This window comes from Sus scrofa, chromosome X (genome assembly GCF_054392235.1).
Source record: "Sus scrofa isolate SSC_HxYL_T2T_F1_AM1 chromosome X, Sscrofa_HxYL_maternal_Yorkshire_Landrace_v2.0, whole genome shotgun sequence".
Taxonomy (NCBI): Eukaryota; Metazoa; Chordata; class Mammalia; order Artiodactyla; family Suidae; genus Sus; species Sus scrofa.
In genome coordinates, this window is record NC_139401.1 from 61,810,075 (window position 1) to 61,835,364 (window position 25,290).

General features: G+C 41.4%; 1 protein-coding gene across 2 annotated transcripts in view; it reads left to right on the top strand.

The window, feature by feature from the left end:
• Positions 1 to 521: 521 nt before the first annotated feature.
• MSN (moesin) overlaps positions 522 to 25,290 on the top strand; it is a 123,466-nt gene continuing 98,697 nt past the window's right edge. The window contains exon 1 of one of the 2 annotated variants that reach the window (XM_085006406.1): positions 522 to 839. In XM_085006406.1, coding sequence (XP_084862532.1) covers positions 741 to 839 — 99 coding nt within the window. In that variant the 5' untranslated portion in view covers positions 522 to 740. The remainder of the gene's footprint in view (positions 840 to 25,290) is intronic. The other variant, XM_013986219.3, reaches the window with a different exon arrangement.

The window sequence follows — 25,290 nt, forward strand, 5'->3', positions numbered from 1 at the left end:
CTTTTCCCATTCCTACCCTCAACATGGGCACCAGGGCATCTGCAGAAAAGGAAAGAAAAATGAGTGTGCAGAAACAGCTGGATATATCCAGGAGCATATCTAGCCTTCCAGGCTGTCTTCTAGCCCCCACTTGTCCCTCTCCTGATATGCCATTCTCCTTTGCATGCTTCTGATAAGAGGACTATAATGGAGCTGGGGGAGGGGGAGATGGGGAGAAAGTTGTTCAAAATATTAGAGCAGGGCTGGTTTGCTTGGGGTGGGGGAAAAGAGCTATTTGAAATATTAACTCCTTTTGTGAGGTGGCCTCTTGGCTGGAGCCTGACCACCTAACTTCCTGTTTTTCCTCTAGCTGCCTCCTCCCCTCCCTCTGCTCTGGACTGGAACTGAGCCGGGGGAGGAAGGAGGAGCAGCAGAGTTGGCCAGGGTCTCTTGTCTGATTCCCTGCAGGCTGGGGGCCAGGACAGCCTCCCTAAGCACTCTGGCAGGAACACATATAGTCCCGAACCAGATTGTTGCCTCTCAGCACTTGCTCTTCTGGCCACGGCAGGAAGAAGAGGCTCCTGGAAAACCCCAGCTCCTCACCAGCTATTCCATGAGTCCTGGGGCCTTTTATCTCTCCATGCAGGAGCAGTCACAAACTCCAGACGTGGTGACAATGCTGATTATACCACCCGTCCCAGCTCTACCGGCCCTACCGCCCAGCCAGCCACCAGTCCCTTAACTGCCAGAGTTTGTGGATCATGCAAAACAGCCGAGTGAGTGAACAGGGGCTGGCCAAGGACAGGGTGCGGGGCGGGGGTGAGTTGGTAGGTGAGAGCTGTGAAGTCTCCAAACTAGAGGTGAGTGCCTGTGACTTCTTACTTTTTTGCCATCAGGGACAAAAATAGGAGGCCCCAGCAGGCTGCCTGTCAGGGAGTAGGAAGCATTGAAACATTGATATGAGTATGTATTTTGACTCCTCTGGTTTGCCTTTCTGTGCTTGTCCTACCCTCTCTCTCTCTCCTCTGCTCTCCCCACCCCTCCATTCTGTTCTTACTCTTTTCTTTTCCCAGGCAAGGAACTCATTAAGCCCAAAGCAATTTTAGGGCGCCCAGTAGAGAGAGGTCGGCGCTGCTGCTGCTAGTGCTGGTGGTGCTGCTGACAAGTGCCTGGGACCAGGTGCCAGGGGAGATGGAGTTAAAAACCATCATTGTCAGGTCTGTCGATCCCCTAGCCAGTTTCTCAAGTCAGGTATTTCCTAGTCCCTGTGAGGGCTAGGGATCTCTAAGTCCCTACAGCTTCCCTTGTCACCCCCTCATCCATCTTCATTCCCTATTCCTGGCACTTAGCCTCTTTCAGCACTCCTTTTTTTAATGATTTTTATTTTTTTCCATTATAGCTGGTTTAGAGTGTTCTGTCAATTTTCAACTGTACAGCATGGTGATCCAGTCACACATACACACATACACATCCTTTTTTCTCACATTATCATGCTCCATCATAAGTGACTAGACATAGTTCCTAGTGCTATACAGTAGAATTTTATTGCTTGGAGTTAATGGATTAGCAATGAGCACTCATCTTTTTATTGCCTCCCCTACTCCACCTCTGTTCCAAATTTTCAAAGTGAGGGACAGGATGAGAAACATCCTTCTTCCCATCTTGGCCATTTAGTTGGCATTTGCCTGTCTGTGACTTACACTGCTGTGTACTGTGGCACAATTGTTCTCTCAGAGTTACCAGGTCAGGCATTTCCCAAGATCCTCTGAAAGATAGAAGCTGTTTCCATGCTAGGCTGGCTTTGCTCCTGGAATTTCTGGGCCCAAGAGAGACTCTGGCTTGTTACTGTGTCCACATCTGAGAGCTGGCTGTCTTCCTGATGCTTAAAGACCCAGAAGGAAGCAACTCTCAGCTCCCTGCCTGGGGTAGCCTTTCTTGGGTGCCTGGGCTACCACATCACTTCTGTGGCTCTCAGCCTCTTCCTTCCCTGGCCAAGCTTGGGAAGGGAGAGGAAGGCAGGAGGACCCTATCATAACCCCTGTCATCCCTCCTCTTGCTAGTGCACTCTAGCAAGCCAAGAAGCAGGTTCACAGTTTGCCATGGAGGGCTCAGACGATAAATGGATCTTGAGCATAGGGGGCACACACCACGAGACTTAAATTCTCACTGTGCAGGTCTTCCCAGGCATCCACCTTTACAAGTTGACTGTGCCACCCCCACCTGGCACCCCAGTTGCTCAGTGTCCACTGGTTGGATGGTTTTTCTTTGACTGAAATCCTGAACTCTCTAACTATGTGCTAGGCTACTACTCTACTGGGCAGCTACACAGCCCTGCCATTTGTCAGGATGTCCTAGAGGAGGAGTTGGCTTGTTAGGACCTGACAGAAGTGCCACTGGAATCTTGCTGCTGGCTCAAGCTGAGTGACAAGAATGCCCAAACTCAGGACTTCCTGTCTTGGGAGGCCTGTGAGAATATGTATGTGGATGAGCACCTTCAGTTGAACCCCACTGAAGGCCAGAGACTACAGAATGCTTGGAAGCCTTGGCCCTGGGTGCTTCTTGACCAACTCCAGTGTTCTCTAGGGGCCAAGGTAACTCATTAACAGTGTGTAGTGCCATGCTAGACACTTGTACTCCCAAAGGACCCTGCAAAGTTTCCACAGTGGCTACACACTTGGCATGGTGCTTGGGCCCTGAATCTACAGATATTCAGAACAATTTGAGGGAATCCTCAAAAAAGGGAGACAAAGAAGGGTGGGAGTATAGTTACAGAGGTGGGATGACTGGCAAGTGAGGGTACTTCTGACATGCCTCTTTTATCCCCAGTGCTTCTCCATGATTGCTACATTCTTTACCATGTATGTTCTGGTCATCTTCTTCTAGGAGACAGAGGTCCAGCTGGATTGCTCCTCTGCCAACTTCACTCTGGTTCATTTCCTGGGCTTTCTTGACAAGTCCCTGGCCATTAGAGTCCTGGTTCATACCCTCTATTACTCCTGGGAGGAGATGTGTGCCTCTCTCCTGGTTTGGGTGGCTGAGATCTTATTCTTTGGCTTGCTCTTCCTCTATGGGAAGTTCTTGGATATGTCCACGCAAGGTCAGGTTGAGCCTCACGTTGGAGACATATCTACATGTTTCTGGTGGACTGTCATAACCCTGACTACTGTCAGTTATGGAGATGTCTACCCTCTCTCTGCCCTAGACCAGCTCACTGCTTCTGTCACAGCCACTGTGGGCATGTGCACCAGTGTCTTGCTGGTGCCTACGCTCTTTGTCCTCTTTTGGCACTATTATGCTTTAGCCCTGGCTCACCAGAAGCTAAGGCCCAGTGGAATCCTGTGATGGGCCCAGTGGTCTAAAAGGGTATAATCCACCTTACCTTCCTCCCTCTTGCTAGTTTTTTTACATTTTTGTTTTGTTTTGTCTTTCTGCCTTTTCTAGGGCCGCTCCCGCGGCATATGGAGGTTCCCAGGCTAGGGGTCTAATCGGAGCTGTAGCCTCCGGCCTACGCCAGAGCCACAGCAACATGGGATCCGAGCTGTGTCTGCAACCTACACCTCAGCTCACGGCAACGCCAGATCCTTAACCCACGGAGCAAGGCCAGGGATCAAACCTGCAACCTCATGTTCCTAGTAAGATTCGTTAACCACTGTGCCACAACGGGAACTCCTTTTTTTTAATGTTTTGTTTATAGATAAGGATTTTTGGCTTTGGATTTGGCAAAGTATCCTTCAAGAGTATTCCCAGGTCATGGCAATCTCTGCCAGTCAGCTGACCAGGGCCTAAAGGGTAGACTTCTCCTCATCATCGGGGGGCACCCCAAAGGAGATGGCTTAAGGGCAAAGCCAGGTAGGCTTCAACTCCCTCCCCCCACCCTACCCTAACATTTTCTCTTCTTTGAGTGACCAGGAGGAATAGAGGATAATTTTTCCTGGATTTGTGCTGTATTTCCCTTTCAACCACTTCTCCACTCACATCACCTCATCCCTGTTCTCCATCTAGACTACAGTCTAGTTGGGCAAATTTTGAGGGATGATAACAATAGAAAATCAACATCAGTTACCTATGGCTGTGGATATCTGACTGGTTATGGGTATTGATGGCAAATGGTACCAGCAGTGCCCAGGAATAGCCAGGTTGTAGCATTGCTCTCTGTAATGCTCCTGGGACAAATGCTCTTTAGAATCATAAAGGAGGTCTTTGAAGATGCTAAGAGACTTTAAACTGATAAGAGTCAAGTCAGGCTTGAACCCAGAGTATCACTCTAACTCCATAACTTCTTCATCACATTTTGTCCTTCCCAGCTCTGTGATTTTTTTCATAATATTTTAGATATAGCATGAACCATCATTAACTGTGATATATTAGTCATTATTAGCCATACTATCTCAGCTACAATAACAGTATGTAGTCACTAATGGACATGAAATGTTATTGTTACACACTGCATAGATAGAAACGAGGAAATTAGATTTGTTGACAAGAATAGGGAAGTGATTTCCTCTTTGAGATTTTTTAAAAATATTTTTCGATTTTTACTCATTTATAATTCTTTTTTTTTTTTCTTCCAAACACTTTTCAGTACCCACAACGGGTCTACCTCCAATCCTCGCTGATGTTGAATATTTTTCCACTTTCCCACTTTTTCTCCTCTCCCCCCCCCCACCCCCTTGTCTTTCTCCTACAAGCATGCTCTTGTAGTAGAGCCTCCTGGCTTTTCCTGTGGTTCCAAGCATCTCTCATCTCTCTTGGAACTGGCTTCCAGGAAGGAGAGAAGGGATTGCCTCAGGTCTGACCTCAAGTCAAGCCACCAGGGTGTCTAAGGAAGAGCCCCAGGCAACTAGGCTGAGCTGGGAGGTTGAGTTGAACTCTCACTGTTGCTTCAGCTGTGAGTGTAATTCTGTTTACAAAACTTTCAAATAAAATATCCTTTGAAATCTCTATTACAGGGTCCATCTGTGGTTTTTCTGAGAGTAGCTTATGGGAATCAGTAAGGATAGGGCTGGTGTAATAAAGTAATGGCAACATATGTGGGCAATCATCTGATAGAGTAAAAAGCAATTTTCTATCTTTATTTCATGTGTTTCTCACAATAAACAATTATCTCTCACAAACTCCTCGATTAAGAAAGAAGTACTTTTTGTTTGTGGTAGAAACAAGGTGGGGAGGAGGAGACAGGTCCAGGCGTTGAGGAAGTGTAATGGAAATCTGGTTTTCCTCTTTAGGGTATGGTGTTGGAAATCCTTATCATAGGTGAGAGATTGAGCAGGGAGAGGTTTCCATTTAAGAAGCACTGAAAGAAGATCAAGATTACAACAAAACATCAGAGACAGCCTCCATCTTCTCATTACCTAAAAGTGAAAGAACTTGAAAAAATGAGCTGCTTTCAGAGACCATTCTAGTCCACTGTTCTTATGTTAAAAATGGGGGAAATGAATTGTAGTGAAAGGAGGGATTTTCCCAAGAGCACACCAGAGTAGTGGCAGATCTGAGAGTTCTATCACCTCAGAGGAATATTGTATCAATCTTTGTTAACTCACCATATCAGATGTAGATGATTAGAATTTCCAACCAAAAGTAAAGAAGACTGTACCCATTGTAGACAGCAGCTGAGTACAAAGGGGTGGGATGAAGGGATGGAGTTGGAGCTAGGATGTTAGGGAGAGCCTTGGAAGACCTTAGTAAATGGCTGGGCCCTATTTTGGTAGGGGGAGGATGTCATAGAACATTATAAAAAGAATCAGGTAAAATGTCAGGGGTGGGAGAAGCCTGGGAGCTCATCAAATCCAAGCCCTTACTGTTTAAGGTGGGGAAACTGAGACCCGGAGAGAGGCTTGGACATGATCTGGTTTATATAGTGAATCAGAAGAAGAACTAGAGCAACCACAAGTCTGTTCTCCAAGTCCATGATTTTCTTTTCCGTGGAAAGTTTCATTTGTGCCTTATATTCCAAGGGGGAAGAGGGGGGAGTGGGATGGATTGGGAGCTTGGGGTTAATAGATGCAGATTATGGCCTTTGGAATGGATAAGCAATGAGATCCTGCTGTGTAGCACTGGGAACTATGTCTAGTCACTTATGATAGAGCATGATAATGTGAGAAAAAAGAATCTATACATGTATGTGTAACTGGGTCACCATGCTGTACAGTATAAAATTGACAGAACCCTGCAAACCAGCTATAACGGCAAAAAATAAAAATCATTATATTAAAAAAAAAGATAAGAACTAGAGCTCTAATCACCTCTGTCACAGGAGAACATTGTATTCCTCTGTTTTCCCCCTTGCATATGCTTTGGATGGTCTGACTTTTTAACTAAGGAGGGAGGGGGAAGGGAATATAGGGTTTCATGATTTGGCCCATACATCTATAATGGAAAATAAAACGACAACAATACAAGACTTAGTATGTGCCTGTTTCTGTAATAGAACCCCATATCTGAATCCATCCTAAGCCTCCAGCACATAATGCCCTGCAAGAATGAGTCCACAGATTGCCGCAAATGTCGTTAAACTCTAGCACTGAGCTTATAAATTCTCTAGACCTTAGGGTCTTCCCCAAATACTGAGCCCTTTCCAGTATTTATTCTCCTTCCTATGATTTAGATTCTCATTTCCGTACTAATGTTATACTGGGTCTTCTGCCAAGATATGAATTGCTTCTACTCTGAGGAAGGCAAGGAGTAGATGGGTGCTAAACATTTTAATTTGAGCAGCTCCTGCCATATGTTAAGAATTCTTTGCCTCACCTGTGAAAACTTCTGAGCCAAAGAACTTACTGTTTTCATATTTATCCTAACAGCACAGTCACACTCCATCTTCAAACACTAATCCACATTCCCCCAAAATCTATCTACTTTATTCATGGCAGACTCCTCTAGCTGTTGCCTCTAGAAAGCCTCTTGCCTTACTTGTGGCTGGGAAGGAAGATGGGGTCTCCCAGCACACACTTCTATCTGGATCCCTCTCATTAGGGAGCAGCCAGAAAGTCTGTCTTAATTCAGTCTCTGGCAATCTTGCCTCAGCATTTCCCGCAGAGTTGACCTTAGCAGGTCAAATCTAGTTGGGCCTGCTCTTTCATGTCAAACCTATAGAGGGCAATCACTGCTAGTTTATTAGAAATTATTCTGGGCATGGTCTCCCCCTCCCTTCACTTCATTTATAGTGCTTGTTAAATTCTAGAATCACAGGCTATTAGAGAGTGTGTTTAGATAACTTACAGATCATATCCCTTTATGATATAAGTAGGGGAAAGGAGGCCCAGAGGAGGCCCAGAGATAGGATGAAACCAATCTAAACTCAGACAATGATTCAATCTGTGGCAATCTGAGTAGTACTCAGATTTCTTTAATCTCAGTCCAGAACTCCTGAAACACAGTGTTAAGCATCTAGACAAGTGCTTCATTTTATAGTTGCAGAAACAGAGGCCTAGGAAAGAACTTGTCAAAAATCCTAGTTGTTGTGACAGAGCTAGGACTAGAACCCACGTATTCTAAATTTCAGTCCAGGACCCTTGAAAGATAATGTTAGGCATCTATATTATCCTGTATGTTACAGATGAAAAGGAATCAGAGAGGGAATGCAATCTTCCTGCAGTCAGAATAAATTAGTTATAGTCAGAACTAGAGCCCAAGTCTGGCTGTAGAACAGAAATTGGAGATTCTGACTTTTAGTCCCTCAGGGGCTCCAATGGCTTGGGGACTTGGTATCTTTGAATTAAATAGCAGATATTTACAGTTTTTGTTTAAGCTAGACATTTAGTCCTTAAGGGGCTGGAGCAGAACCTGGGGCTCAGCATGTATGTTTGGGAGGGGGGTTCAGTCCACCCCTGTTCTGGCCCCCCTTTATAGAAAAAACCCTTAAGGAAAGGCTCACTTCATTTCTCCCCTTTCAAGGCCTCTGGCTTTGAGAGTAAGCGGATGACTCATTCCGTGCCCACAGTTGCCCCCGCTAAGAGCATAATTGCTAGCTGGGATATCACCATAGCACCCAGCCATCACATTAGCAGAGTGTTGTCTTGTTTTTGTCAAAGCTCTACCTTTTTTTTTTTTTTCACTGCAACTGTTCCAAGCCCCAGGGAGCCAGATGAGGCAGATGTTATTACTCCTTCTACAAAGAGAAACTGATTTTGGGGGTTGGTGGAGGGGGAACTCTTGACTGAACAGGTTTAGAACAGACTGAGACTGAATTCCTTGATCCTTTGATTTTCAAGTTTCTGGGGTGTTTTATATAAACACCTAGAGCTGGGAGGAACCATCAGTGTCCCCCAAATGCCCTGATGGCAGCTCCCTCCCTCATATATTCATCAGTGTCAGACCCTGTGTTGGACTTTCACTGGAGACCAAAAAGACCTGGACCCTGTCCTCAAATGTTCACAATCTGGATATCTGTCAATTCAGATAGATATCCACCCTACACGTCACTATCCTCAGCCTTCTCTTCTCCTAGCAAAATGCTCTGAAAAGTGCCTTTCAACTGATGTTATTTAATCAATTTTATAATCTTTTCAGAACATTTGACTAGGAGTCAGGAGACCAGCATTCTAGTTCCAGTTCTATTACTTCACTGTGGAGTGGGGGGCCATTGTCTATGTGCCTCCATCTGCACATCTGTAAAATGATAGGGTGGGGAGTAGGAAGAGGTTGTTGGTTGTTAAGAACCTCTGGCTCAGATCATTTAGGAGATGAAGATCCTTCATGGTCTGTGGGCAATGCCCTTTCTGTGAGTGAAAAGCCGGAGACTAGGACCCAGTTATGAGACCCTTCCTCCTGCTGCCTTCTTCCTTAGCGCTGTGAGCCCTTTCTGAGTGGAGGGGTGGGGGATTTGAGATTCCTGAGGCCCCGGAGGTATTTAATTTCTACTTCTACTCACCAGCAACACTCAGGAAGCATCAACGCTGCTTTGAGTTAGAAGATATTCAGCTAAATTCACCCTCTAAGATTGGTGGTGGGGCAGAGACAGAGAGATAGGATAAGAGACAGAGAGACAAGAAAGAGATAGAGGCAGAAAGGAAGGGGCAGAGACAAAGAAGGAGGAGAGACAGAGGCGATGGAAGAAGAGGGAGAGAGAGGTAAAAAGAAACTTAAAGATACAAGGAGAGGGATAGGGAGTGGGTGGGAGGGGGAAGAGAGAGAGAAAAAGAAAGAAGAAGAGAGAAGAGAGAGGAAAACAGAAAACAGAGAAGAGAGAAAGAGAGGAAGTGGGGTGGCAGAGAAAGAGAGAGAAGGAATGATAATGGTAGTGCCCATACTTCATCACAGACATCCTAATGGGAGTAGCTGCATAAAACCCTGCATCTTGCAATAATAGAATGCAGAACTGGAAGTATCCTAGAGAAAACTGAGGGGATGAGACTTGCTCATAGTCACACAGCAAGCTAGTGGCAGTACCAAGACTCAAACCCCTGACTAGAATAGGGTAACTCAAAAGAGACCGAGATTCCAGAAGCCTTGGCTTCGTCAGTGATTTGTCAGTTACTGTAATGCAATACCACAAGAAGAGTGCCAGCACAGGCACTGGCATGAGGGAATCATTTTTCCTCCAGCAGCTCTCCTCTGAGGACCATGACACACATACCTGTGAAGGCTGAATGGGCTAAGTTCAGTTCTGTAATACAGTGCTTTGGGGAGATTAGAGGCAGACTTCACAGAAGAGGTTACTTTAGGGTTAGGCCTTAAAGGATGACAACATTACAACAATTTTCATGGCAGAAATGTAGTCACCCTTCTGAAAATTCAAACTACCCAGGAAAAACTAAAATAAGTAGGATTTAGATAAATGAGGAAGGGAGTGGTTCTAGTTCAAGGGAGTAATAGCACAAGGGGCAGGAGAGCTTGTAGTGGGCATGGCTAAGGAGCTGGGCAAGGTGCCATCTGCTTTCTGGAGGGCAGAGGGAATGATCAGGAACAAGGAGCTGCAGATTTTGTTCACTCCATGAATGTCAGGTATCTGGGTTAGCTTGTGCTGACAGTGGGGAGAAAAGGAAGGATTTTGGTAGGGATGAGGCAAGAACAGGGCTGAGCTGTGGAAAGATCCCCTCTGGCAGACAGCCATATGGAAGATATATTAATGGAAAGATACCGACATTAGGGAAACTTGATAGAAGATCTTTGCTGTTGTCCGGGTGATGTATGGGTAATGAGAGTCTAATGCAGTGGAGTAGGAGTGAGTAAGGGTGTTGTGGGGAGGGGATGGCTTTCTAAGATTTCTTCTGAAAAAATACTGTAGAGTATTTGAATTAGGATGATTGTTGGGGGAGGAAGGAGAAAGATGAGCAGGGGTTCAGAAAGTAACCTTCGACAACTCCCAGACAGCTCTCTTTCCATAGCTTCCAGTTGGGGTGTGTGTGTGTGTGTGTGTGTGTGTGTGTGTGTGTGTGTGTGTTTCCTGTGTGCCTACTGCTCCGAAAGTATGTGTATGTGTGTTACTTTGTGTCTCCCAATGTGCATGTGCAGCCTCCTGCATCTGTATGTCTCCAGGCATCTAAACGAGTCGCTATTTTCTGTGCATTTTGTCTAATCCATTCTATGGTTAAATTGATTGGCTAACAGAATGACTTCACATTGCCCTATGTATCTTTGGGTGTAGGAATAGTTATCCTTTCCCCTAAATGTGCTTCTGAATTCTACTTGCTAATCTAGACTGTGATGAACTTGATTGATTAAAAAGCTATTTCAAATCACCTATAGTCCATGGCACAGCTACATCTTGAAATCCAATTACTGCTGGATATATGAATTACCATAATGTGTTTGGCTTGATTTCCAGACAATAATTTAGGACCTCACCACCTCTCTATGAAAATGTACCCAGCTAATGAGACTAGAACTGGGAAAGTATTTTTGCAAATGGAACTCTGGCTCAATGAGAGCTCTCTGCTGCCTTGTGAAGAGAGTGGGGAGGGCACTTGCAGCCCTAAAGGACCCCAGACCCTTGATTATGGTTTGAGTCTTCCTGGATACAGGGGCATGGAGTCCGCACAGGCTTTATGTAACTTACAGAATTTAGATTATCCACTTCATTTTCTTCCCATTCCAACCTATGAAATGGGAAGTGTTCTCATCATGCTTTCTTCTCATCCCCAGGAGCCACCAACTCCATCAAGCACAATAGGCTGTCAATGAACATTTTATGTCTCGAATTGAATTATATCTGTCTAAGTCAAGGCCCAAAGAAAAAAATAGGTTTTTCTAAGCTCTCATAGAGGAATTAGAGTTTCCGAATTTCCTGTCAAGAGCTCTTGTAACTATATCATCCTGCTCAGGATTGAAATAGCTCAGGTTCAGACTTCTGAAGTGGATAGCTTATGCTGCACTGACTAATAGTGTTCCTTTTACCTCTCTGAGCCTCAGTGCTCTCATCTATACCATGGAAAGTCTAGACTACAAGGTCTTGAAAGGGTTCTTACAGTTCTGTTTCTAGAAAATTTTGACCAACACTGAGAATATAAACCTGTATGTCCTTGGGTGGAGTAGAGAGGTTAGGAAGCAGTTAAGGCCTGTCTCAGAGGCTGTGTGTCACACCCTTCTCCCCTTCTCCTGACTCCAAATATCCATTAAAAGAAGTAAAATAACTTTTCCGGTTTGGGAAATTTTACTCTGACCCACAAGCAACTGGGCCTCTGGGAAGTGGGGTAGCACGTCCGGCTTGCAGCCTTCAAAACCTTATAGGGCTAGAAAGGCCTGAGTGTCCGGCTGGGCAGGTGGGGAGTGGTTGGCCCAGAAAAGTTCTCCAGTTCCGGAGGATTTAACCCTGGTGGGGAAGGGGGTGACTGATACTCAGCTCTGGGCAGGTTGGCAGAATGGGCTAAGACAGTGTGTTCTGGAAAGGCCAGGAATGATGTCATGGGACGCTTTGGGCTACAACAACAGGAAACCACTAAGTGTTTACATTGGCTTGCAGAGCCCAGGCAGCCTGTTTTTTCTTCACTTCCTCAGTCTATCTGTTTCCTCTGATTCAAATACTATGAAGAGGGACTCACTGCCCAGGCCAGGAAAAGCGGAAGGGAGGATCCCAGGAGAAACAGCCCCTTTCCTAGCCCAAAGGGCTAGATGATTGGGAGGGAAGGCCAGCATTACTGCCAAGGACAGACCTTAGGGTAGGGAAAGCAAGGTTATTAAGACATTCTTCGAGCACTCTAAAACTCTACAGAAAACAACTTCAGAATTCTCCCTAAGACTCAAGTTCTAAATCTGGAAGCTGTCTTGGTCTTCTCCTTAGGCCAAATCAGTCACCCAGTCTTGTGACTTACTGAATTGAATCCATTTAATCAACAGTAGATTTGTGTGCAAAGTGCTGTATTATACTGTGTGTGTGTCTGTGTGGGATATAAACATGAAAAAAATGGTTCTTACCTTCAAGAAGTTGACAATAGAGTGATATAGTGGCAGAGAGTTGTCCTTCATCTGTTCTGTTTTCTTCATTTCCATGGTTTTTGCACCAATTCATGACCCCCATCACTTCCTACCATCATGCAGCAGTCTTTTTTTGTTGTTGTTGTTAACTTTATTATTGCTGTTGTTGTTGTTGTTATTATTATTATTATTTTGGACAGGTCTCTGGCATGTGGAAGTTGCCAGATCAGGTATCATACCTGTACCCCGATGGCGACCTGGGCCACTGCAATGACAAAGCCGGATACTTAACTGCTACATTACAAGGAACTCCCATGAAACAGTCTTTTAATTGGTCTCTGTTTCCACTCTCTCCCTCTTCCATGCTTCTTCCATAATTATACCGAAGTGACTCCACCCACATCTATAGCCTTACTCTCTTTCATTAAACATCTAGGCAGTATGATGGGTGGCTCAGAAAGTGTGGTTTTAGTGCCAAACAGACTTGGGTTTGAATGTCTACCTTACTACTTACAACTAACTCTCTGAAGGTGAGAAGGGGCTTTGCCTTTCCAAACCCTTACTTCTCTATCATGAATTTCTTCATTGGCAAAAGGAGGATAAAAATTACCTCACAGGGCTATTGTGAGAATTGAATGAAATTATGTATGGTGTCCAGTGCAGATTTAGCACTTGATAAATGTGAACATTAAATACTATCCCTCAGATGTGCCATATGTTTTTTTAAATCTATGTTAACTCCTTTATGCCATTTGAAACAGGATCATTACCCTTAAAGAGTGCTTCAACTGGTAGAGCAGAGACACCATCTAGAGCAGTGAAATCACCCCCACCGAGGCCATTGAGGGGAAAACAATGTGCCAAAGGTCATGCAGAAAATGAATTCTAGAGCCATGGCCAGAACCACTACTAGAACTAAAACTCGGATTCTCCAGCATCCTAGCTCAGAGAGGATCCAGTGCACTGTGCTGAATTCACACATTGCCAATTACTAGACCAAACCCTTAGCCCTTAAGATTCATCAACTGGTAATACTACTTTTCTCTGAGAGGATGTGTGTGTGTGCATTTGTGTATGTGTGTGTGTGATGAACACACATACAGTACACATGTACTTTCCTCTCTGTGAGATACTCTTAGTGTCACTCCAGCTAAAGTATAATACTGAAATTTATTGAGTGCTATTATGAAAACTTTATAAGTATTAACTAACTCTATCCTTATAGCAACAGTTTAAGGTAGGTATTATCATTATTAGGCCCCTTTAATAGATGAAAAGATAGGCTCTGATAGGTTATGTGATTTGTCCAAAGTTACACAGCTGGAAATGAGAAGTCCAGGATATAAATCTGAGTAGCCTGACTCCAACTTGATGAGCACTTGAAATGTGGTTATCCTTACTAAGGAATTTAATTTTAAATGATTTTATTTTAATAAATCTAAAGTTAAAACTTAGAGCTCCCATTGTGGCTCAGCAGAAACAAATCTGACTGGCATCCATGAGGATGCAGGTTCAATCCCTGGCCTCCCTCATTGGGTTAAGGATCCAGCATAGCCATGAGCTCTGGTGTAGGGCGCAGATGCAGTTCAGATCCCATGTTGCTGTGGCTGTGGCTTAGGCAGGCAGTTGTAGCCCTGATTTAACCCCTAGCCGGGGAACCTTCATATGCTGCAGGTGTGGCCCTAAAAAGACAAAAAATAATAATAATAAAATAAAAATAAAACTTAATAGCCACTTGAAGCTTGTGGCTACCATATTGGTCAGATCAAGTGTAAGTCTATACTGCTTCTCCAGATTCCAGAGGGATAGGAACAATATCTAATAAACTTTTGTGTCATATCAGTCCCCTGCACGGTGCATGGAAAATATGTTGCATTCAAATTCAGTTAAGTTAGGAGAATCTTGTGATTAAGGCAAGAAAGGAGTCTACACTATGGCAGTCATAATCAGGAGGGATATTTGTGAAATTGTTATCATCATCACCATTACCATAGAGAGCACATAGGTATTAAATACTATGTGCTAGGCAATTGTTTTAAGTGCTCTATCTGGATTAATTTATAGCCTTATGGAGTAGGTATAAATATTATTGTCATCATTCCCATTTTGCAGGTGAAAACACTGAGGCACAGAAAGTTTAAGTCACTAGTAGCTTGCAGAATCAGAGTATAAGTCAAGGAAACCTGGCTTTAGAACCTGATCTCAACCATGACTCTGTACTGTGCAGAAAATAGTATGTGTGGGACTCAGTGTTGCGTTAGATGTGGGGAGCAGTCAAAAATGACTTACGTGTTTTTTGGTCACAGAACTCTGGATATCCACTGGGACATTTATGCACCTAGGGAACACTGGGGCAGAGGAATAGATGTATAGGGAGCAATATGAAGACTGGTTCATAATAGGGTTGGGGTACATGTGGGATGTCCAGGAGAAGATATCCAGTAGATGGTTGGCCATGTGGGTTTGGAACTCCGAAGTGTTCAGGGCTAGAACATCTATCCAATAGAAAGAACAATGGAAGTCATCAGAATAATAATAGTAATTGAAGTCACAGGAGTAGATGTGATCTCCCAGGGATAATGTGTGGTGTTAGCAGAATCCAGAAAACATTATGCATCAACATGAAGGAGAGATTCTCTGATAGTGGAATTTGATGTAGAATGTATGGACTCCTTTTGAAGCTTGTTTCAGACAAGCAAGAAAAAGTAAAAGGAACAAGGAGGTCAGGGAAAGAAACTTTTTCCCCTGTGGGGGAACCTTCTCCGGTTTCCTTCAGTGGGAATACCTTTCCCCCAAACCTATTCTTCCCCAGTAGTCTCTAGCTCAGATTATGGCTCTATTATGAGCACAACTGGGCAAACCTCAAACTTAGGGGTCATCTTTGATCTTCTTATCTCTTTCACCTATAAGACCAAATCTATCATCAAGGTCTGTTGGCTCTTTTTCCAAAATATATCCTATTTCTCCCATCTCCACCCCACCCCCCTGGTCCACGCTACCATCACGCTTTGCCTCTATGATTGAAATAACCTCCTTCTTGGTCGTCCATCCTTGTCTCCTTAAAGTCAGTTCTCAACCCAACATCCAGAATGGTAATGTTAAAATGAAAGTTAGTTCATGTTGCTCTTCTGCTCACAACTGCCCCACAGCTCCCCCAACACATCTAGGACCTAAAATTCTTTTGAATATGCCCAGCTTCCTCTTGGGCTCCAGACTCATGTTTAACACCTCAGTGTGGGTGTCTTGCTGGCCTGTTCTCCCACAATATTACCTATCAAAGACAGATGGCATCACTATATAACCAGGTGACAAGTCAGAAACATAAGTTATCCTTGTCTCCTCTTTCTCTATCACCACCTCATTATCCAGTCTATCAGAAAGTCTTGCTATACTCAGAATATATTCCTAATATATCCACCCCTTCCCTCATTTACTTCCAGCTGTCAGGCTTAGTCCCCACCTGATCTCTTACCAGAAAACTGTTTTAGCCTCCTAACAGGTACCCTTGCTTCCAAAATTGCCAAAATTGCATTCTCCACAAGTAACCCAGAAGAACCTTTGTAAAACAGATTATGCCTTTCCCCTGCTCAAAATCCTCCATTGTCTTCCTATCACATGAGGACCACAAGCCAAATTCTTTACCATGGTCCACAAGACCCTACATGATGTGGCCTCTTCCAGTCTCTCCAATCTCATTTCCCGCTACTCATTCCCTTTCTCATCACAGTCCATCCGTGCTGACCATTTTCTGACCTTTACACAATCCAAGCTCATTGCCACCTTCTCTTCCTTACTTGTTATCTGATTCACTTCTTCTTCAGGCTCAGATAGTCACTGGTTCTGGAAGACTCCCTCTCACCTCCCAGACTAGGAAATCCCTTTTGTGTCATTTTCATAGCACCTTTCATGCTTCTTTAATAGCATTTACCCCAGTTTCAATTATTGGTGTGATTGTCAATTTAATGATTAGATTATAAACTCTGTGAGGACAAGTATTATCTTAGAACTCTGTCCCACATGCATAACACAGTGCCTGGAATAGAGTATTAATTCAATTGCTCTTCTATTCATTCAAGAAATATTTATCAAGCACTTACTATTCTCCAGGCCCTGTTCTAGAATCTTGAGGCACAAAATAGATATAAAGCCTCTGACATCATGGAGCTTGCATTCCAGTTGGACACACAGAGAGTGGCAGGTGTTATGTTTAATATTTATTTAGTTTGTGATTTTGAGCCTGAGTAGAAACTACACTACTTAGTTTATTCATTTATTCAACAAACATTTATTGATTATTTTCAATGAACCAGGAACTTTTGCATCCTTTCATTTAATCCTCAAAATAACCCCATGAAAAAGATACCATAATGAACCCCATTTCTAAGACAGAGTAACTGAGGTCAAAGAGATTTAGCAACTTACTTTCAGTCACACAACCAGTAATGAATCAAGTGTAGGCAGTTTGGCCACAAAGCTGCTAGCTTACTCATCACACTACAACACACTACTTTTGACACATCAGTTCTGAGCCTAAAATGATACGTGGAAACCCCTGCATGGCCCCTGACCCAGAGGGAAAACTTGAGAAAAAGTAACCATGCAGAAAACTTCCAGTCTAGACAGGCCTGATATGGCTTCCCTTGCTTTCTCCTTCTCTCATGGTGATAGGGTAGATCTCATAATTGGTTTCTATTTGACAGATTGGGGAAATAGAGAAATAGGGCCAAAGAAGGAGTCACCTAAAGGCATATAAACAGTAAAGAAAGACCTTGGCATCTTTGTATTTAAGGGACCATAGAATAAGACACTGATGTTTACCTCCAGGAAGGGGGAAGGCAGAACAAGTCCTTATCACTCTAAAGTCTGAACTCAGGGAAAACCCCACTTCCATACCTTATATGAACACTCATCCCCAATTCCTCCTTATGTTGGGCCAAATATCTGAAAGATAAGAGCCATAGAAAATGGCTCATTTCTTAATCTTCTTCCACCATAAATACAGATATAGGGAAAATACTCCAACCCTGAAAGGTGCAAGGACAAGTAGAAGGGCATAGCCCTACCAGACTGGTCTGCCCTAAGGTCCAGGGAGCTCTGTCTTTATAGCCACCTTCAGCTAAGTGACTCCAAATCCAATGTCATGGGTACAGACAAAGGAAGTAAGGGAGGAGTTAGCAGTTCCTGGGTGTAGCATGGGTTGGGCCTGTCAGTGAGTATGAGTTTGCACATGGGGTCTATATGTGGGTAAAATGAAAATAGCTTGGCATGGAGAGAAACCAGGTCTGGGAAGGGAGGCTATTCAAAGGGGGATATGGAAGAATAAGTGAAGAATCTCTGTGCCTAATTTTGTTGCCAGAACACAGTGTGACTATATTTCTGAAAGGCATGTTTATACTCAAGCAGGTGGGAGGGAGGCAAGACTTATCATATGCATAGCCTGTGCAAACATATGTGTATTGTGTGAAGTTCCAGGGAAGGAGGAACTGTACCATTGTCTTTGTAAAGTCTGTCTATAGGGATGTGCTGGTCAGTTTCTGTGCGGTATTCAAGAAACACTAGATATAGACAGTATGTCTAAAAGAGATGTTATATGTGAAGTATGCAAGAGAAACATGGGTGAAGTGGGCAGTGTGTGCCGTGGATTATAGGGGATACATTGAAGTGAGGTGTTGTTGGCAGAGTGTATGGTGCACTGGTTGTATGGAGCATACACGAGCTGTGGAATGGTTTAGGTACATCAGACCTCTCATGACCTTACCCACATCTCTTTGAATCTCAGCTTTTCTGTTGAAAAAATGGGTATAAGCCCCACCTCTACACAGGGTTGTATGAAAAGTCAGCGACAATCCAAGGGAAGTATCCAACACATAATAAGTGCTCAAGAAATGGTTATTGTCATTATTCTGGCTGCTAAGTGAAGTTGCTAACACCTGGGTCAGAGCAGGGGCTGTTTAAATATTTGCCAAATTGCGGGATGAATGACTTTAATGTGATTTTGCCGGTTTGACACCAAATACTCAGTTGATGCCTAAATTGGGCCCTGAATTGGCCCATTATTTTTTAAAAATTTTTATTGTTATTTCCCCAATACAAATTTTTTCTACTGTAAAGGATGGTGACCCATACATGTATGGGTACACATACATGTATAGATTCTTTTTTCTCCTGTTATCATGCTCCATCATAAGTGACTAGACATAGTTCTTAGTGCTACACATTAGGATCTCATTGCTAATCCATTCCAAAAATGATTTGCATCTATTAACCCCAAGCTCCCAATCCATTCCACTCCCTCCCCCTCCTCCTTTTGTTTAAGTTGAGAATCCTGGGCTTTTAAAGTCCATAGGTGGTGAAGTGGGGAAGGGAGGAGGTGGTTAAAGTCAATAAGCCTGGACTGGATGAAAAGCAAGCAAAGGGCGGTGCCAGGAGCTCCCCAGACATTCAAAGAACTGAGTCAAGGAGGGGTGAAGATAGTGAAATGCCAGGACCTGAGGAATATTGTGAAGTATGAGAAACATCTAAATTCTCCGTGCCTGGCCTGGGTCCTCTTATTCCAAGGCAACTCTTGGGTTTGAGGCTCAATCAAGCTCATCCAGGACAAGGGGAAGTTGGCCACCTAGAGGGCAGAGGGAGGGAAGGGGCAAAACCTGCTTGCAGATTAGCTACTCATTGCCGTGAAATTGACCATATATAAAACATAGACCTACAACCTATATCTCTAGGGTTTAGTTCTGGGCAGGGGCTCATCAAGTGGTCATGGAGAACAGAAGCCACATAGTGCCAAGGCCACAGCAGTGTTAAGGCTATAAATTAGGTTTCCTGATTCTATTTGGCTTGTGTATCATCTGTCTCTTCTCACAATTCTTCAGGACTGTTTCCCCAGTACCGGAAATAGTACCTTGTATGGAGTACACACTTCATGAATGGTTACACTAGATCACAGAAGTAAGAGTAGTACTTGTAGCTGTTATTATCATTTCCCCTCTTTTTTGGGGGTGTTTTTATTGTGATAAAATGTATGTAGCATAACACTTGCCAATTCAATCTTTTATTTTATTTTATTTTTTTTTTTTTTTTAATTATTTTTCCACTGTACAGCAAGGGGGTCAGGTCATCCTTAGATGTATACATTGCAGTTACAGTTTTTTCCCCCACCCTTTCTTCTGTTGCGACATGAGTATCTAGACATAGTTCTCAATGCTATTCAGCAGGATCTCCTTATAAATCTATTCTAGGTTGTGTCTGATAAGTCAATCTTTTTATTTAAAAATTTTAGCCATTTTTAAGTGTTTTTGTGGCATTATTACATTCAGTGTTGTGCAACCATTACCACTTACCTATTTCTGAAACTTTTCCATTGTTCCAAATAGAAACTCTATAAGCATTAAGCAATAACTCTTTACTATCCCCCTCCCCCCAGGCCTTGGTAACTGCTAATCGACTTTCTTTGTTTTTAATTTTTGTTTTATTTTTTAATGATTTTTATTTTTTCCATTATAGTTGGTTAACAGTGTTCTGTCAATTTCTACTGTACAGCAAAGTATCCAGTCACACATATATATAAATTCTTTTTCTCACATTATCCTCCATCATGTTCCATCATGAGTGACTAGATATAGTTCCCCATGCTATACAGCAGTATCTTATCGCTTATCCACTCCAAATGCAATAGTTTGCATCTATTAACCCCAGACTCCCTGTCCATCCCACTCCCTCCCCCTTTCTGACTATGAGTTTGCCTACTCTGGACATTTCATGTAAGTGGAATCATATATCTAATATATGGCACAAATGAACCTTTCCACAGAAAAGAAAATCATGGACTTGGAGAATAGACACACATTATTTTTAATTGTGGCAAAATATGCAAAATATGTTTATAATCTTTTTTATTTCATAGTAAATTGTATTTAATAGAATCAGAAATATATAGGAGTTACTTTATTTTCTTTATTGTTATTTCCCCGAACACAATTTTTTTTCCCACTGTACAGCATGGGAACCCAGGTTTTACAGTCTTAATTTTTAAGCATTCAGTAATGTAAATATATTCACAATACTGTGTAAATTATCTACACAACTCTTTCATCTTGCAAAACTGAAACTCCATATTGTTAAACAATAATTTCCTATTTTCGCCTTCCTCCAGTCGCCAGCAACCACCATTTTACTTTCTGTCTCAATGAATTTGACTATTCTAGATACCTCATATATGTGGAATATGATACTATGTCTATTTTATGACTGGCTTATTTCACTTAGCATAATGTCCTCAAGGGTCATCTATTTTGTCCATGTGTCAGAATTTCCTTCTTTTTTTTAAAGCTGAATAATATTCCATTGTGCGCATATGGCCCATTTTAATTTTGTTTCTCAAAAAAAATACAAATTTATTATCTCACATTTTGGAAAGTTCAAATTCTGTTCCCATAGGCTAAACTCAATGTGTCAGCTGGGCTGCTTTCCTTTTGGAGACTCTAGTGGAGAATCTATTTCCTCATATAGCACATTTTTAAAATGTGTTTGTGTGTAGTTCATTTATTTTATTTTCTAAATTAAGGTATAGTTGGGAGTTCCCATTGTGGCACAGTGGAAACAAATCTGTCTAGTATCCATGAGGATGTGATTCAATCCCTGGCCTCACTCAGTGGGTCAGGGATCAGGCATTGTCATGAGTTGTGGTGCAGTTTGCAGACACAGCTTGTATCCCATGTTGCTGTGGTTGTGGTGTAGGCCAGAAGCTGTAGCTCTGATTAGACCTAGCCTGGGAAGCTGTAGCTCTGATTAGTTCCTAGCCTTGGAACCTCCATATGCCATGAGTTTGGCCCTAAAGAGAAAAAAAGTAAAAAATAAAAAAATAAGGTATAGTTGAGCTATAATATATTAATTTCAGGTATACAATACAGTGAATTAAAATTTTTATAAATTATGCTCCATTTAAGGTTGTAATAAAATATTGGCTATATTCCCTATGATGTACAATATATAAATTGGACAATGTAGTTTATTTTATACATGGTAGTTTGTACCTCTTAATCCCCTATCCCTATCTTGCCCCTCCCCCTTACCATCTCCCCACAGGTTTCCACTAATTTGTTCTCTATATCTGTGAGTCTGTCTCTTTTTTGTTATATTCACTTGTTTTATTTTTAAAATTCCACCTATGATTGATAACATATGGTATTTGTCTTTGTCTGACTTATTTGACAAAGCATAATACCTTCCAGTTCCAACCATGCTGTTGTAAATGGGAATTGTTCATTTTTTATGGCTGAATAACATTCCAACACAAACACACACACACACACACACACACACACACACACACACACACACACCACTTCTTTATCCATTCATTTGTTGATGGACACTTATGTTGTTTCCCCATCTTGGCTATTGTAAATAGTGCTACTATGAACATGAGGGGGGTGTTTTTGCTTTCTTCAGATATATACATACCCAGGAGTGAAATTGCTATTTTTAGTTTTTTAGGTACATCCATATTGTTTTCCACAGTTACTGCACTAATATACATTTTCACCAATGGCAAGGATTTCGTTTTCTCCACACCCTTGCCAACACTTTTTTATATGGAGTCTTTTTGATCATAGCCAGGTTGACAGGTGTGAGGTGACATCTCATTGTGGTTTTGATTTGCATTTCTCTGATGATTAGCAATGTTGAGCATATTTTTATGTGTCTGTGGGCCATCTGTATGTCTTTGGAAAAATGTCTATTCTGGTCTTCTGCTCATTTTTTAATAAGTTTTTTTATATTGAATTGTATTAGCTGCATGTTTATTTTGAATATCAACCCCTTATTGGCCAGATCATTTGCAAATATTTTCAGTAGATTGTCTTTTCATTTTATTGATGGTTTCCTTTGCTGTAAAAAAGGTTTTAAGTTTAATTAGGTCTCATTTGTTTTCACTTTTGCAGCCTTTGCCTGAAGAGACATATCCAAAAAATAGTACTACCATTTATGTCAAAGAATATTCTGCCTGCGTTTTCTTCTAGGAGTTTTATGATATCTGGTCTTAAACTAAAAAATTTAATCCTTTTTGAGTTTCATTGATTTTTTCTATTGTTTTTATAGTCACTATTTCATTTATTTCTACTCTGATCTTTCTGATTTCTTTCTTTCTACTAACTTCAGGCTTTGGTTATTTTTCTTTTTCTAGTTCCTTTAGGTATAAGGTTAGCTTGTTTATTTGAGAGTTTTCTTGTTTCCTGAGGTAAGCTTGAATCACTGTAAACTGCCCTCTTAAAACTGGTTTTCCTGCATCCCATAGATTTTGAATCTTTGTATTTTTGTTTTCACTTGTCAGGCATTTTATTTCTTCTTTGATTTTCCTCAATGATTCATTGGTTCTTATTTAGCATTCATGTGTTTGTTTTTTGCATTTTTTTATTATAGTTGATTTCTTGTCTCATAGTGTTGTGGTCTGAAAAGATGGTTGTTATGTTTTCAATTTTCTTAAATGTACTGAGGCTTATTTTGTAGCCTAGTATGTGAGCTATCCTGGAGAATATTCCATGTGTGCTTAAAAAGAATGTGTATTCTGCTGCTTTTGGATGGAATGTTCTGGATATGTATATTCAGTCCATCTGGTCTAATTGTCATCTAAGGCCAGTTTTTCCTTATTTTTTTTTCTGTCTATGTGATCTGTCCATTGATGTTAAAGTACCCTACTATTATTGTGCTAATGTCAATTTCCCCTTTATGTCTCTTAATATGTGCTCTATGTGTTTAGGTGCTTTTATGTTGGGTGCATATATATTTACATTTATCATATCTTCTTCTTGGATCAATCCCTCTCTTGACTCATTAGGCAGTGTCTTTTGTCTCTATTCAAATCTTTTGACCATTTTAAAAATGCTTTTTTTTTGGTACTTTGTTGTTGCCTTGTACAAGTTTTAATATATTCTGTATATTAAACGCTTAACACATTATGATTTGCAATTGTTTTCTCTCATTATATAGGTCTCTTCAGCTTATTGATAATGTCTTTTGATGCACAAAAGTTATTAATTTTCAGGAAGTCCAAATTATCTAATTTTTTTTGTTTTTTTTGCTTTTGGTGTCATATCTAAGAATGCCAATGGTGGTAATTCTTCTTTAACTGGTAGAATTCATTGGCGAAGCTATCTGGTCCTGGATTTTCCTTTGTTGGGAGGTTTTAGACTACTGATTTAATCTCTTTACTTTTTATAGGTCTATTATGGTCTTCTAATTCTTCTTGGTCAGGAAATTTGTATGTTTCTGGGAATTTTTCCATTCCATCTAAGTTATCTAACTTATTGGTATATAATTTTCATAGCATTCTCTTACAATTCTTTATTTCTGTGGGATTGGTAGTATTGTCCCCACCATCATTTCTGTCTTTAGTTTCATGTAACTTCTCTCTCTCTTTTTGTCATTTTAGCTAAAGGGTTGTCAATTTTGTTGATCTTTTCAAAGAACCAACTTCTGACTTCAGTAATTATCTCTATTGGTTTTCTTTTCTCTATTTTTCTTATATTCATTCTAATCTTTCTTATTCTTTCCTTCTGCTACCTTAGGGTTTAGTGTGCTCATCTTTTTTATAGTTCCTCAAGGTGTAAAAATAGGGTATTGATTTGGGATTTCTCTTCTTCTTTTTTTTTTCTTTTCTCTTTTGTCTTTTTGTTTTTGTTGTTGTTGTTGCTATTTCTTGGGCCGCTCCCGCGGCATATGGAGGTTCCCAGGCTAGGGGTCCAATCGGAGCTGCAGCCACCGGCCTACGCCAGAGCCACAGCAATGCGGGATCCGAGCCGCGTCTGCAACCTACACCACAGCTCACAGCAACGCCGGATCGTTAACCCACTGAGCAAGGGCAGGGACCGAACCCGCAACCTCATGGTTCCTAGTCGGATTTGTTAACCACTGTGCCACGACGGGAACTCCTCTCTTCTTTTTTAATGTAAGTATTGACAGCTATAAATTTCCTCCTGATCACTGTCTTCACTTCATCCTAATAATTTTGGTATGCTGTTATTTTAATTTATCTTTAAGTATATTCTAATTTCCCTTGTGATTTACTCCTTGATCCACTGGTTGTTTAAGAGCATGGTGTTTAATTTTGACACATTTGCATCATTTCCCTTTTCCTTTTGTTACTGACTTCTGACTTTATTACATGGTGGTTGAAGAAGGCACTTTAAATGATCTAAGTTAAATGTAGTGTGACTTTGTTTCATGACCTAACATATGGTCTATCCTGGAGAATGGATCACATGCACTTGAGAAGAATGCATTCAGCCTTTGTTGGTTAAAGTAGTCTACATATGTCTGTTAGGTCTAGTTGGTTTACAGAGTTATTTAAGTTCACTGTTTTCCTGTTTATTTTTTTTAGATGTTTATTTATTATTGAAAGTGAGGTATTGGGTTTCCACTGTTTTTGTACAACTATATATTCCTCACTTCAATTTTGTCAATATTCGCTTCACATTTTGGGGACTCAATTGTTTGGTGCATATATATTTCTACTGATTATATATTATAATATATAATATAATATATAATACTATATGTGACTTAGGTCAAAAACCTCAATGATTTTGCATTGACACTTTACCAATATATAATTTCCTTTTTTGTGTTTTGATTTAAACTTTATTTTATCTAATATTTATATAGGCACCCAGCAACTTTTGGTTACTGTTTGCATGGATAATCTTTCCTCATTTTTTTATTTTCAATCTTTTTGTATTTTTCAGATGTGAAGTGAGTCTCTTGTAGACTCATCATGTAGTTGTGTTATGTTTTTTTACCACCTAATCAATCTCTGTCTTTTGATTAAATGGTTTAATCCATTTTCATTTTAAAAAGGTACTAAGTAAGGACTTACTTTATCATTTTGCTATTTGTATTTTTTATTCTTTTTTATGCCTTATTTTCTCCATTACTTCCTACTTTTATGTTTTGTTTTTAACCCATAGG